This window comes from Bos javanicus, chromosome 7 (genome assembly GCF_032452875.1).
Source record: "Bos javanicus breed banteng chromosome 7, ARS-OSU_banteng_1.0, whole genome shotgun sequence".
NCBI lineage: Eukaryota > Metazoa > Chordata > Mammalia > Artiodactyla > Bovidae > Bos > Bos javanicus.
In genome coordinates this window covers 71,205,860-71,219,971 of record NC_083874.1, presented here as the reverse complement: position 1 = coordinate 71,219,971, position 14,112 = coordinate 71,205,860, and the positions used below count along the sequence as shown (strand labels likewise).

Below are 14,112 nucleotides of genomic sequence, written 5' to 3'. Positions count from 1 at the left end.
TGAAGAGTTAATCTAAAGATCCGAGAAGCTCAGTGAACCCCAAGTACACAGATCCATCTCTTAGAGACACCAGAGTCAAATGTGCTCAAAGACAAAATCTGAAAGCAACAAGATAAAAACAACTTATCAAGTACAGGGGAACAACAAAACTGTCAATATCTGATTTCTCACCAGAAACAATGAAGGGCAGAGGCAGTACAATGACACATTCTAAATGGTAAAATAAAAAAGACTGTCAATCAAGAATTAGATATTTAGGAAAACCATACCTCAAAATAAAGGCTAAATAAAGACATTCACGATAAAGACAGAGAATTTGCTGCTATCATACCTGCCTTACAAGACATACTAAAGGGAGTCCTTTGGACAGAAAATGACAATGGACAGTAAAAGTTCATGAAGAAATGAAGGGCATTATAAATGGGAAATACACCAAATGCTCTATAAATACGTTATTTTCTCTTTTAGGGCTTCCCTTGTGGCTCAGCCGGTAAAGAACTGCCTGCAATGTGGGAGACGTGGGTTTGATCCCTGGGTTGGGAAGATCCCCCGGAGGAGGGAAAGGCTATCCACTTCAGTATTCTGGCCTGGACATTTCCATGGACTGTATAGTCCATGGAGTTGCAAAGTGTTGGACATGACTGAGCAACTTTCACTTTCAAGAAAATTTAGCTAAGAAACAGATGGCTAAATCAGAAATATTAAAATGGTACAGTAAAAAAATTATCTAACACAAAAGACTGTAGTAAAGGAAAAAGGAATAAAAGACATGAGACGTATAGAAGACAAAAAGTCTGATATAAATTTAACCATGTCAATAAGCATAATGTGAATGGACTAAGCACTAATGAAATGGCAGAGACTGTCAGACTGAAATTAAGAAGATCCAATTACATGCTGTCTCTAAGACACACTTCAGATTCAAACATGCAAACAGGATGAAAGTTTAAGGATATCAAAAATATATGAATCAGTAACCATAAAAGAGAGTGGATGTCTTAGTTTGGGCTGCTATCACAAAAGTATCAAAGACTGGGTTATAACCAACAAGCATTCTGGAGGCTGGAAGTCTAAGATTAAGGGGCTGGCAGATTCAATATCTGGTGAGTGCCTGTTCTCTGGATCCTAAGGGTCTTCTCACTACAGCCTCATGTGACAGAATGGTCAAGGGCTCTTGGATCTCTTATTAGAGCACAAATCTCATTCATGAGTACTCCACCCTCACGACCTAATCATTTTCCAAAGGCTCCATCTCTTAATTCCGTCATATTGGGAGTAAGCGTCTAAGATATAAATTTAGGGAGGATGAAAATATTGTCTATAGCAGTGCCTCTAGAAGTATCAGACTAAATAGTTTTAAAAACAAGAAATATTGCTAGAGACAAGGAACATTTCATGATGATAGGACAGTCAAGTTAGGAAAATATAATAGTTATAAAAACGGATATCTAACTAACAGTAAAGTGGTAAAGTTATAAAATACATAAAGAGGACAAACTGCCAGAACCTCAGACGCTTCCCAGGTGTCCCTTCCAAATCTGTAATACCTTCTTTCTCACCCCAGTCCCACATCCCCCAGCAAACACTCAATTTGTTCTTCATAAATTAACTTGAAGAAAAATTTATGTATTATTAACTGAGGTTAACATAATTCTAAAAATCTGAAATATTCACTTATGCTTGCCACCTTGTGAGAAACGTATCCAGAAAGGACTCCAAAGATCTTAGAGGCTGCTCTAGGCCCCTAAGTATTTTGCAGACTACACTCCACTGAAGTTTAGCTACAACTTCGCGAACAACTAACACTGCCTGATTGCTTTCATGTGCTAGTCATCTAATCCTTACAATAACTTTGTGAGAAAGGTAGTACTATTATCCCACCTTACACCAAGTTAAATGATGGAACTAGGACAGATCTGTCTAACCCCTCATGCTTTTAACTACAAGAGTATATTGTTTTTCACTGTATGGAAATAACAAATTGTTTGCAGGAAGAAATAACTGAGCAAGACATAGAAACTGCTGCACAAAGGTAAAAGCACAGAGCTTACACGTTTCACTGTCCTGAAGAAAAAGTGACTTTAAATTCCCTTGCTACCAAGAATTAGGGCACCTGAAAGAAGATGACACTACTTCAGAACATGTCATCAAGTCACAGAGATCTGATCTATAAAGATTCTGAGACCTATGTTAAAAATAAACCTCTACCTCACTGTGAATCAGGGACTTGTACCACTGGTCTTGGGTTTTTCTTCTATAGTTAATCCAAGTTCATTTTCCAGTAAGTTAGCAAAATGGATTCCTTGAAGATGGATGAATTCAATCTGCAAGTACTTATTCTTTGAAAGTGAAAGTCACTCAGTCATGTCCAGCTCTTTGCAACCCCACGGACTACAGTCCATGGAATTCTCCAGGCCAGAATACTGGAGTGGGTAGCGTTTCCCTTCTCTAGGGAATCTTCCCAACCCACGGATTGAACCCATGTCTCCCTTATTCTTTGCCCTTACAAATATACAGATGCATGGGATCTTTTATTCTGTTTTCTAGGAAATTATTTTCTTGGGTCATAGGGTAAAATAATTTCACATGACTTGGGGCACAGTCCTTTATGAAAGAACTAAAATATTATACTGCAGAAAGCCATCTCCACAGCACGCTTTTATACTTTTAAAATAATTCTCCAGTTATTTTAAAATTTTATTACTACTCAAATCTCTGGTAATCTAATCTGAATCTAAATGAGGTTCTAATGCCACTATAACCTAAATTTAAATGATAATCTGACAAACAGGAAGAAGGTAAGCATTTGGGAAAGGAAACGAACCCAGCTGACACTAAAATATACCTAGATCTTCGAGGCACAGATGGACATTTTGAAACAGTCCTGGGACAAGTTGGTAGTTATTTGGAAAATGAAAACTTTGGATTTCTATGTCACACTACACACAAGAATAAACTCCAACTGGACTGCAGATCTAAATGTAAAAATCTATAACTACTGGGAAAAAACAGGTGAATTCCTCTTTAAGCTCGGTGTAGGGAATGGCTTTCTGTAACTCAGAATCCTACAGAATTTCAACTGACACAACTTTAGATATTGGTGTAACCTGGAAAAAATATCAGAAGGTGTTCAACCGTTCCCTTATTAATCACAAAACATCCACTCTCCACCAGAGACCCTCTCGATGCAGTGGCTGGCTAGGGATATTTCCTATACTTTAGGTCAGTGAACAAAACATAAATACAGTAAGTTTGACTTGGAACTTACAAGTGTATATGCCTTCTATCATTATTAAATGATAAAAACTTGCATTAAGTACATTAAAAAAAACTTCTCATAATTAAATAATTCTGTAGTGAATATGTGTTTATAGACAACAGGGAGAAAAACAAGAGGTTCACTATCCGCAGATTAATTTCCATATTGTAAATCTATCAGCAGCTCTCTGGTTCCCCCTGCAGCTTTGTAAAGTAATTGCTACAAAATAAAAAAGTACAAACTAGCACAGTAAGCAGAGATCTGGAGAAGGCAATGGCACCCCACTCCAGTACTCTTGCCTGGAAAATCCCATGGACAGAGGAGCCTGGTAGGCTGCAGTCCATGGAGTCTCGAAGAGTCAGACACGACTGAGCGACTTCACTTTCACTTTTCACTTTCATGCATTGGAGAAGGAAATGGCAACCCATTCCAGTGCTCTTGCCTGGAGAATCCCAGGTACGGGGGAGCCTGGTGGGCTGCCGTCTATGGGGTTGCACAGAGTCGGACACAACTGAAGCGACTTAGCAGCAGCAGCAGCAGCAAACAGAGATCAATCTTATCTGGCTAAAAAAGAGGAATAAAAAAAGTTACATACTTGCTAAAGGGCTGGAAAGTGGAAGCACAGACAAAACTTTCCGCTTCAGCCCTGTTTAGATGGGAAAAGGAATCCCTACACTGAAAGGGCTAGATACACTGACCTACAAATTATCCTGAAGGGAATGGTTTATCATTAAAAAGGAAACAGAAGCTTCAGTTTTGTCTTCTTTGAAATAAGACATCATTTGCTTCACACATTCGCTCTTTCCACAAGTCACTTTTATTAGTCTACTAGGAGCTTGGAGGGAGAATCTCTAGATTGAAGCTGTAGTTAGAACCTCTCACTAAGCCTTGTCCTTCTGAGGAAAGACAACTGATCTTGGAAACAGTTTCCTGTTTCTTAACTCAGAAAATCCCATCTCCCAAAACTCAATTCAACAGAAATAAATTTCTTATTTTGGTACTGCTTACATTCTTTTCATCTTTTAGAACCCTGAGCGCAAGATCAGGGTAAAAAAAATATATATATATCCTATTAGTAAGCTCTTCTTCTGATGTTAGATGGAGTCAGTATACTGGTTAGTCAATACTTCTTGTTTTGGAAGCTTAATCATTTGCATCCATCTAGCTCTCTGTCTCCCAAAGTGGAGTCACAGTTCTACCTGAACCAAAATGACATGGAAAATAAGCCACAAGGATTTACTGTATAGAACAGGGAACTACATTCAATATCTTGTAATAACCTATAAAGAAATATAATTGAGAAAAAGTACAACTGAATCGAATAGATGCTTTTGAACTGTGGTGTTGGAGAAGACTCTTGAGAGTCCCTTGGACTGCAAGGAGATCCAACCAGTCCATCCTAAAGGAGATCAGTCCTGGGTGTTCACTGGAGGGACTGATGTTGAAGCTGAAACTCCAATACTTTGGCCACCTGATGCGCAGAGGTGACTCATTTGAAAAGACCCTGATGCTGGGAAAGATTGAGGGCAGGCGGAGAAGGGGACAACGGAGGATGAGATGGTTGGATGGCACCACCGACTCAATGGACATGGGTTTGGGTAGACTCTGGGAGTTGGTGATGGACAGGGAGGCCTGGAGTGCTGCGGTTCATGGGGTCGCAAAGAGTCAGATATGACTGAGCGACTGAATTGAACAACTGAATCACTATGCTGTACACCTGAAATGAACACAACGCTGTTAATCAACTAACTTCAATTGTTAACAAAGGAGATTACTGGCTGCTACCTCACAATTTTGTGGTAGCAGACACTTATCAGGGCTTTGCATGGTTAGCAAGTTTCCTGTGATTCTCAGACACAATTCAGTTTGAGAACCACTTATCTACACAATGAGATCTTCCTTAGTAAACAAAAGAAACACTGAATGCCATTTTAACTCTTTCATCTGCAAATAACTTCCAAATGTTTTAGAGTAAACGACCCTTACTTCCCCTGGTTTAAAATCAGGATCAGAAATCTAAGGTCCCTTCCAGTTCTTAAATTCTAGGATTTTATTTAATCACTTGTCAGTAGCATTCATTAAACTTAATACTGGTAAACGCTATAAAATTAAATATGGCAAGCTTAGTTCAAAAGAATGCACATTAGAAATGAAATAAAAGGAAAAGAACAAATCAGAAAGGGTTTTCTCATGAAGTTAACAGAATATGCAGGGCACTAAGTTACTAAAAACTTTCTGGAAGCAATCGAGAGAACTGTTCCTGGTAATCATGCCCACAGTTACAACAACACTGATAAGATTATGAAAACAATGCAATGGGGACTTCCCTGGTGGTCCAATGGATAAGACTCGGTGCTCCCGATCCAGGGGGCCTGAGTTCAATCCCGAGTCAGGGAACTACATCCGAAGTGCAAAAACTAAGACCAGCCACAGACAAATAAATAAAACAAATAATATTAAAAAAATATAATGCAATGAGGCAGCAGATACATGGAAATCAAAAGGATAAAGTAATGTGGGATTTAAGAAATATGGGAGTGACAGTGGAAAGACTAATAAAGAACTTCAGCACTAAACCAATAACTATTCCTGGTTAAAGATTAAACAGCCCTAAAGCAAAAAACAATCCTTTCAATTTCAGAACCTACGGAAAATGTTTTAAAATCGCAGAAACAACATGTTCTGAGTCCACGCTCACCAAGCAACAGACTTTTTGTAAATGAACTCGATGTGCACACAACTGGCAACAAGGAGCAAATCCGTTAAAAGGAAGCAATCTGCGCTCTCGCTCACAAATAAAAAACCTTTTTCATTTGCACACAAAAATGAAATCACCAGAGACCTGACAAGCTCAAAAAGCCCTCCTCATTTGCGTATTTCTAATGGGCATCACCAGCTACCCAGTAGCCAAAGCCAAGGAATCATACTTATTCCTCTGTCCAGCCCTCCCAAAGGAATCCAGTATGCCTCGTCAACTTCTCCTCCAAAATGAATCCTGAAGTATTCACTTATCTTCACTCAGTCCACAGTTCAAGCTACCATCGTCTTTCACAGGCTACAGATTAAGCCCTAACTGGTCTCAGTGTTCTGCACCATCCCTGTCCCCATGACCAACAGAATATCAATAAAATGTTAATAACTTTCATCTTTCCTCTGGCTTAAAATTTCCCATCTGTTTTCCATCTGTGCACTCGGAAAAAAATTCAAATTCCTTACTCACAGCTCTCAAGGTGTTCCATCATCAGACTCTCTCTTACTTCATCATCCCATTCTCTTCCTTAATCACTTTGCTCCAGCTCCCAGGCCTTGCATTCCTTGCATGCTCATAAACTGTAGCCCGCCAGGCTCCTCTGTTCAAGGGATTCTCCAAGCAAGAATACTAGAGTGGATGGCCATTCCTTTCTCTAGGGGATTTTCCTGACCCAGTGATAGAACCCAGGTCTCCCGCATTGCAGGCAGATTCCTTACCATCTGAGCCACCAGGGAAGCCCATGCCAAAAATACATCAAGTTTACAGCTACTGTACAACCTTTATACTAACTGCTCCCTTTATATGGAATATTTTCTTATCAGATCCTCACACACTTGACTCCTTTTTCCCGAAAAGTCTTTCCTAAAATGGCACGTCCCCAGACAGGTCTTCCCTGACCAACCAATTTAAAGTAGTCCTGCCTACATGAAGCAACCTAGACAGATGTCCACCGACAGATGAACGTATAAAAAAGATGTGGTGCAGGTACATAATGGAATATTACTCAGCTATAAAAAGGAGTGAAACTGAGTCAGTTGTAGTGATGTGGATGGACCTAGCATCTATAACATAGAGTGAAGTACATCAGAGAGAAACAAATACCATATATTAACACACATATATGCAATCTATAAAATGGTGCCGATGAACCTACCTGCAGGGCAGGAATAGAGATGCAGACATACAGAGCGGACTTATGGACACAGAGGGGAAAGGAGAGGGTGGGCCGAATGGGGAGAGCAGCACTGACGTGCACGCATCACCATGTGTTGGACAGAGGGCTAGCGGGAAGCTGCGGCGCGGCACAGGGAGCTCAGCTTGGTGCTGTGACGACTAGAGAGGAGGGACGGGGTGGGAGGGAGGGTCTAGAGAGAGGGATGCATGTATACATATGGCTGATTCACGCTGTTGTACTGCAGAAACTAATACGATATTGTAAAGCAATTATATTCCAATTAAAAAAAATAAAGTAGTCCCACCCATCCCACCAGGCCCCATGCGTTTCTCATCACTCCCCCCACCTCCACCCATACCTCCCAACTAGAATATGAGAGATGAGTGTTTTATTCACCACTGTATTCCTAAATGTCTCAAACAATGTGTGGCATGTGGAAGAAATGCAAATATTTCTTGAATAAATGAATGATAAAATCTCTGATATCTGTAAGAGCAATTACTGGCCCTCATGGGAGAGAGAAAACCTTACTTACTCAGCTATTTAATGAAGGAAGACAGTGTGCAAGGTTCCAAGAGAGTGGTCTTTGAATTTTAGTGTGTGCATAAGAATACCCAGAGAACTCCACTTTGATAAGCAGCCCAGAAAAAATGATTCTCTTACATCAATACCACCACAAAGAAATATATTCTATAGTTTCCCAAACTATAAGCATCTTTGTATCATAGTATTATTATAGTAATAATTCTCATCTGCTACCAGGTAAGTCCACCTCAGTTAAGCCTTTAAAAATCATTTATTTGCTTTGCAGATCTAGTACATCTCAAATGTGAGTTAAAAATCCCATCCCTCTGTGTACTCATGTCTACATTTAAGTTTTCACAAATAGTCAGGATTGCTGCTGAGACACACGTGCACACACAGTGCTTTCTTGAAGAGATTCTGCCAGTTTTAACCAAACCTTAACTGCCTCCCTCCTCCATTACTCCTAATCTACGAGTTCTGCTGAGAACTGGCACTCACTTGAGCCTGGATCTTCTCAGCCACAGGGCAAGTCAAGTCAACGTGAATAACAGACTTCAGCTATTGATACCTGATATGTTTGGCAATACATAGATCCTATGATAGTAAATCTTTCCCAAATCTCCAAAGGTCAGCTTTGTGTACTTACTTTAGTAAAAAGTCTGCCCTGGTTATAAAGAATAGAAATTTTATTTATTTATATACTCAAATTGGAGTTACTTTTTTTGATGTTGGTCATAAATGTAACATATACTTACCATAAAAAAAAATCCTGCAAACATTATAAAATTATATTAAATATAAATGAAAATTCTCCAATAACCACATCCTTCAGAGCTACTCACTTTTTATAATTTGGTGTATACCCTTCCAAGCATTCCTGTATTAACGTATTTTCATGTATAAACTATTTTCACACAGGTTTGTAACTTAAAAGGAATCACTGACTGTTCTATGCTGCTGCTGCTAAGTTGCTTCAGTCGTGTCCGACTCTGCGCGACCCCATAGACAGCAGCCCACCAGGTTCCCCCGTCCCTGGGATTCTCCAGGCAAGAACACTGGAGTGGGTTGCCATTTCCTTCTCCAATGCATGAAAGTGAAAAGTCAAAGTGAAGTCGCTCAGTCGTGACCCCATGGACTGCAGCCCACCAGGCTCTTCCGTCCATGGGATTCTCCAGGCAAGAGTACTGGAGTGGGGTGCCATCGCCTTCTCCAGACTGTTCTATAACCTCTGATAAAGAAAACACCTGCATGTCTCTTTTACTCTCAACACTCACTCAGAACATGTGTAGAAGTTTCTCCCACACCAAACAACTCCAGCTCTACAGTGGACAGCAGCCAGTGTGCTACACTTTAACTTAATTATGTCACAATCTATCTGGAGACAGTGCCAGACCCCACAGGTTATAGGCTGAGTTCCACAAGCCTGGATCCATCCCCACTTCAGATGGCAACTGCAAGTCCAGGGTGTCACTGCTGTTTGTTTTTTTTTTGGGGGGGGTCTGTTTATACATATTTTAAACTACAGTTGATGCACAATATTATATGTTATATATAAAGGTGTACAACACAGTGATCCATGATTGTAAAAGTTACACTCCACTTCTAATTATTATAAAATATCAGCTATATCCCCTGTGTTGTACAGCACATCCCATAGCTTATTGCATACACAGTAGTTTGTGCCTCTTACTCCTCTACCCCTATACTGCCCCTCCTTTCTTCCCTCTCCCCACTGGTAACCATCGGTTGCTTTCCTGATTCTGCAAGTCTGTTTCTTTTCTGCTGTATTCACCCCTTTGCTTTATTTTTTAGACTCCACATGTAAGTGGTATCATACAGTACTTGTCTTTCTCTGGCTTCTTTCACTTGGCATAACGACCTCCAAGTCCACCCGTGTTGCTGCTGTCAGCTCTGCTTTTGACCCATGGGCTATACATGGACAGCTTCCACGACAACCTCCTCAGGTTCAACTAATTTGCTAGAGGGGCTCAGAGAACTCAGAAAAAGAGTTCACTTATTAGATTATCACTTTACTATACAGGATATAACTCAGGAACAGTCAGATGGAAGAGATGCGTAAGGCAAGGTTTGTGTGAAGGGGCACTGAGCTTCCAGGCTCTATGGATATGCACCCTCTCAGCTTCTGTATGTGCTCATCAACTCTGAAGCTCTCTGAACCCCATCCTTTAGGGGTTTTATGGAGCTTTCATTAAGTAAGCCTGATTGATTAATTCAACCTTCAGCATCTCTTCCCTCCCCAGAAGTGGGGTGGAGTGGGAGTGGGGCTGAGAGCCCCAAACTGACAACCAGACCTCATCCTTAGGGGTTTTCCCAAAGTCATCTCATTAACTCAGATGTGGTTGAAAGAGCCTTGCTATGAATAACAAAATAAACCTTCATCTCTTTCCACTTAGGAAATGTCAAAGGTCTTAGGAACTCTGTGTCAGGAACTGGATAAACACCAAATACATATTTATTATAAATTATATTATAACACCTGCTTAATTCATTTAACATTCAGGCATTAATCCATGTTGATACAAGATTTATCTCTTTTTAATGATTATGTTGTACACCACACATAAATATGCCAAAACTGTTTAAAGTAATCCCCTCTGTTCAACATTAGTTCTAGTTTTCTGAAATTATGAATGATCCTGCAAAGCGTCTTTATGGTACTCACCAGCCATGTGCGACCATTTAAATTAACTAAAATTAAAAAAATAATTTTTAAATTCATTTTGTCAGCTGTACTAGCCATATTTTACCTGCTTAATGGCCAGATGACTGTTAAAATGTAGTAGCAGTGGCTACCATATTGGACAGTGGAGATACAGAACATTTCCATCACTGCAGAAGGTTCCATGGTATCCCTGATCTAAAGAAATGCTCATATAAAAATTTGCTATCTGTACACTATAGAAATGATATAGCAATTCAAACTCTCACTGTTGGTACATTAGTTGCTACTTCCTTTTCTTGTCAACATCCGAACAATGTTCTCATCTGAGCAATGACATATGTTTTAATTTGCATTTAAAAATTATTACTGAGACTGAAAGTCTTCCCGTGTGGCCCTTTGTGTTTATTTTTATTGTTGAATTATCTGAACTGTGTCTACTTTAAAAGAATCAAGCTTAAACATATCCCTTTCCCAATGACCTATAAAACTAAACCTTATGTGCAACAGAGACATTTCTTCATCTGTTTAGCTGATTTCCTAATATTAATTTCACAAAGATATTTATCAAAGCATCATAAAAGAAAGCTAATACTACAACTGCTGTGAGTTACACAGGTATACACAGTTGTCAAAACTCAGTGAGTAGTACACATTATAACTTAAAGTTTTACAACATGTAAATTATATCTTAACTTTTAAAAGGACCAGTGTTACGAAAATTAAGCCAAACACTTTCTGGAAAATCATTTCTCTAATGTTATTAAATAGTACTTGATTTAATTTTCTGAGCCGTTTCTGCTGGAGGTAGTTTATGACCTTGGCTCATTTTTGCCCTTTATCGTTCTCCTCTAGTGGCACACACTAGCACAAAAGCTAACACATGCATGTTAAAACCAAAAGATTTGATAATGAAAAGTGCCTAAGATGCTTCTCCTCACTTCCTGCTACATTCCCCCGCCCATCATTACACTGCATGTTTACCATCTCAGCGCATCACCAATGCGTCATAACCTGTTCACTGAGTGAGTGCTTCAGAGCCGTAAGCTACAAATCTCACTCATATTCTCTGCAGACAAATTCAGATGTTATAGTACCTCATTAAGCCACTTTGCTTATGAGATCAGAAGGAAGAATATATAGAAGACACCAAGCCTCTGTCTCCCAAAATAAATGCTTGCTCAGTCACTAGCCCAGGGGCAGAGTAGCAGGACAATATACATTTTATTAGTGGATCTGCTTTGTAGGAAGACAGTTGTTTTTGTTATTAAATTCTGCATTATATTTTACCTTTGGAATCAAAGAGATCTGGGTTTGAGAAACAGTTCTACTACTTAATAGATATGTGATTTTAGGCAAGTTACTGTACTACCCTAAGTTGCTATCTTATGGAGATACTAACAGTATACATTTCATAGGCATGTTGTAAAGATTAAATGAAAACACAAGCAACATTTTAAGCTTAGTGGCTGGCATATTACTGGTGCTTAACAAATGAGTTACTATCACACATAATTCTGTTCCTCAAGAACAAAATGTAAATGACACAGGTCCCAGTCATTGCCCTCTGTAAGCGAATCACACCAGGATATTCAGGCAGTCATTTTTTGCTAAAGAAGGATTAACAAACAGGCAGCATACCAAATTCTAAAGTCTGACCAAAAAATATCCACGACAGGAATTTCAGCAGCCAACCATCAATAAGGTCATTAAAAAAAAGCTAAAGGGTATATATATAAGAAATAGTTACACAAGATGAAAGTAAGAACAAAGTTCACAGAAAAAAAGTGGAAACTTCTTCGCTAAACAGATACACTCAATGCGGCCCCACCATGTCACTGATTTATCTCAGATGCATCATTACTAAAGCAATAAGGACACAGATGGGCAAGTCACTCTTTACCACAAATGATGCAATCTATGATAACAGTATCAATCAAATTTAGCACTTTACAAAAGTTTATGTGGCAAATCATGCACACTAAATAGAATATGTACCTTTTTCTCTTCATCTGGCATGTTCTTCTCCAGCTCCATTAGATATTCTTCATCTAGTTCAGAGGGATTCATATCATCCTCAGGTTTGTTCTCAAGCTTGTCGGCTCCCGGCTCCTCCGTCTCAAATGAGGCACTGGCGTCATGAAAGCACTCCTCCTCCCCCTGGTCCTCCTGGTGCTGGGCGTCGACATCCTTGAGCAGCTCGCTCTGGGAATGCTGCTCTTTGCCACTGGATACTGGAGGGTGAAGACACTCTGCTTCCTGGGGATCTGTAACTTTCAAACCAGTGAACAGATCCTCTGGAACCCTACAGTTCGACTTTTCCCCCATTGCTCAATCAGTGAGGGAGGTGAAGCCGAAACTGCGAAAGAGAAAATAGGTTAAGTAATGCCATCTACCTGCCTATCCAATCCTAACTATCACATTTAAACAAACTTCTGCATCAAAATTCAAATCACATCCTAACTTCTTTTCATTGATTCAATTATATATTCATACATAAAGGGTTTCATAAGCCCACAAATAATGCCAAATGTAATTCTAACTGCTACCCTTTTCAGAACTTCTTACAAGCCAATAGGAGACACCGCTTTTAATGTGATTCTTCCATCTTCTACTGCTCCTAGTTTTTCAGGGTTGCAAAAAATTGGCAGAAGCGAAAACAATGGCAAGAAAAACGATGCGTTTCTAATTTTTATTCAGATTGAATAACCAGGTCGTAAATAATTTCCAGCACCACCGCAGGAAGCTCAAAAATAAGTTTCTGGTAGAGTTCAAAATATAATCCGTGCCAACAGAGCAATCATCAACTTCACCCACTTGCATGTGATACAGCCCACGCAGGTTACAGTGGAAGGAAGGCCTTGGCTCTGGTAGCCCTAATCAGGATTCCCGAAGGGGTCAGAATTAGCCATGAAAAGCGTGGTTCTTAACCCTGGACGCACAACGTTAACACTCAAAACGCTTTAGCAAGTCTTGCTGACCAGACTGTATACTCTACAGATTCTGATTTACTAGTCTGGCGTGGAGCCAGGGCATCTGTAGTTTTAAAACGGCATCCCAGGTGACTTTCAGGTGCAGCCAATTGAGAACTAGTGCTGTAGACGCTGAGTCAGACCGTCAGCAGCTCCACTCCTCCGGTCGCAGTAAAATCACGCAGACTCTTGGGTTGCGACAAAACCCGAATTCGCCCCTATTTCGTCCCAAGAAAACTTTAAACAGCACGATTTTAATACGGAGACTTTGCCTCCACAGCAACGTTTTGTTTTTCCCAGCTCCCAGGCCTAGTGTAAGAACACAGGAGTCTGAGGCTCCTGAGTTAAGGAGGGCCACCCCTACACTTCCCAAACGTTCCTCCCCTAGCTGTGTCCCTCACCGCCAAGACTAAAGACCCATGTGGCTACTCACAGCTTCACTGTTCCTCTCGTCCTCACCTTCCTCGCCTCTGAGATCTCTACTTCCGCTCAGTCAGGTGCTCTTCCGTCGGCGCCGGCCAATATCGTCGGCGTTGGCAAAGCATCCTGGGAAATGTAGTAAAACCTCAGGGAGAGGGTGCGGCACTGTCGCTCTATCACGTCATTGTACGGACTGAAAATGAGCGATGGTTGCCATCTTGGGTTACGGCGAGACTCCGCGATACCGGGCTCTGGAGAAAAAAAGGAAAACAGAAAGGCTGTTTCTATAATGTTCCTTTTACTCCTCTGCTCTGACCTCTCAAATGCCAG

The 14,112-nt window shown here is 40.2% G+C and overlaps 1 protein-coding gene across 2 annotated transcripts in view; it reads right to left on the bottom strand.

Moving 5' to 3' along the window:
- Window positions 1-13,912, bottom strand: part of TTC1 (tetratricopeptide repeat domain 1) — a 48,855-nt gene extending 34,943 nt beyond the window's left edge. Inside the window, exons 1-2 of one of the 2 annotated variants that reach the window (XM_061424235.1) lie at window positions 13,822-13,912; window positions 12,389-12,749 (exon numbers count right to left, since the gene is read on the bottom strand). In XM_061424235.1, the coding sequence (XP_061280219.1) occupies window positions 12,389-12,718 (330 nt within the window). In that variant the 5' untranslated portion in view covers window positions 12,719-12,749; window positions 13,822-13,912. Of the gene's footprint in view, window positions 1-12,388; window positions 12,750-13,795 lie in introns of both variants that reach the window. The other variant, XM_061424234.1, reaches the window with a different exon arrangement.
- Between the last annotated feature and the right edge of the window lie 200 nt (window positions 13,913-14,112).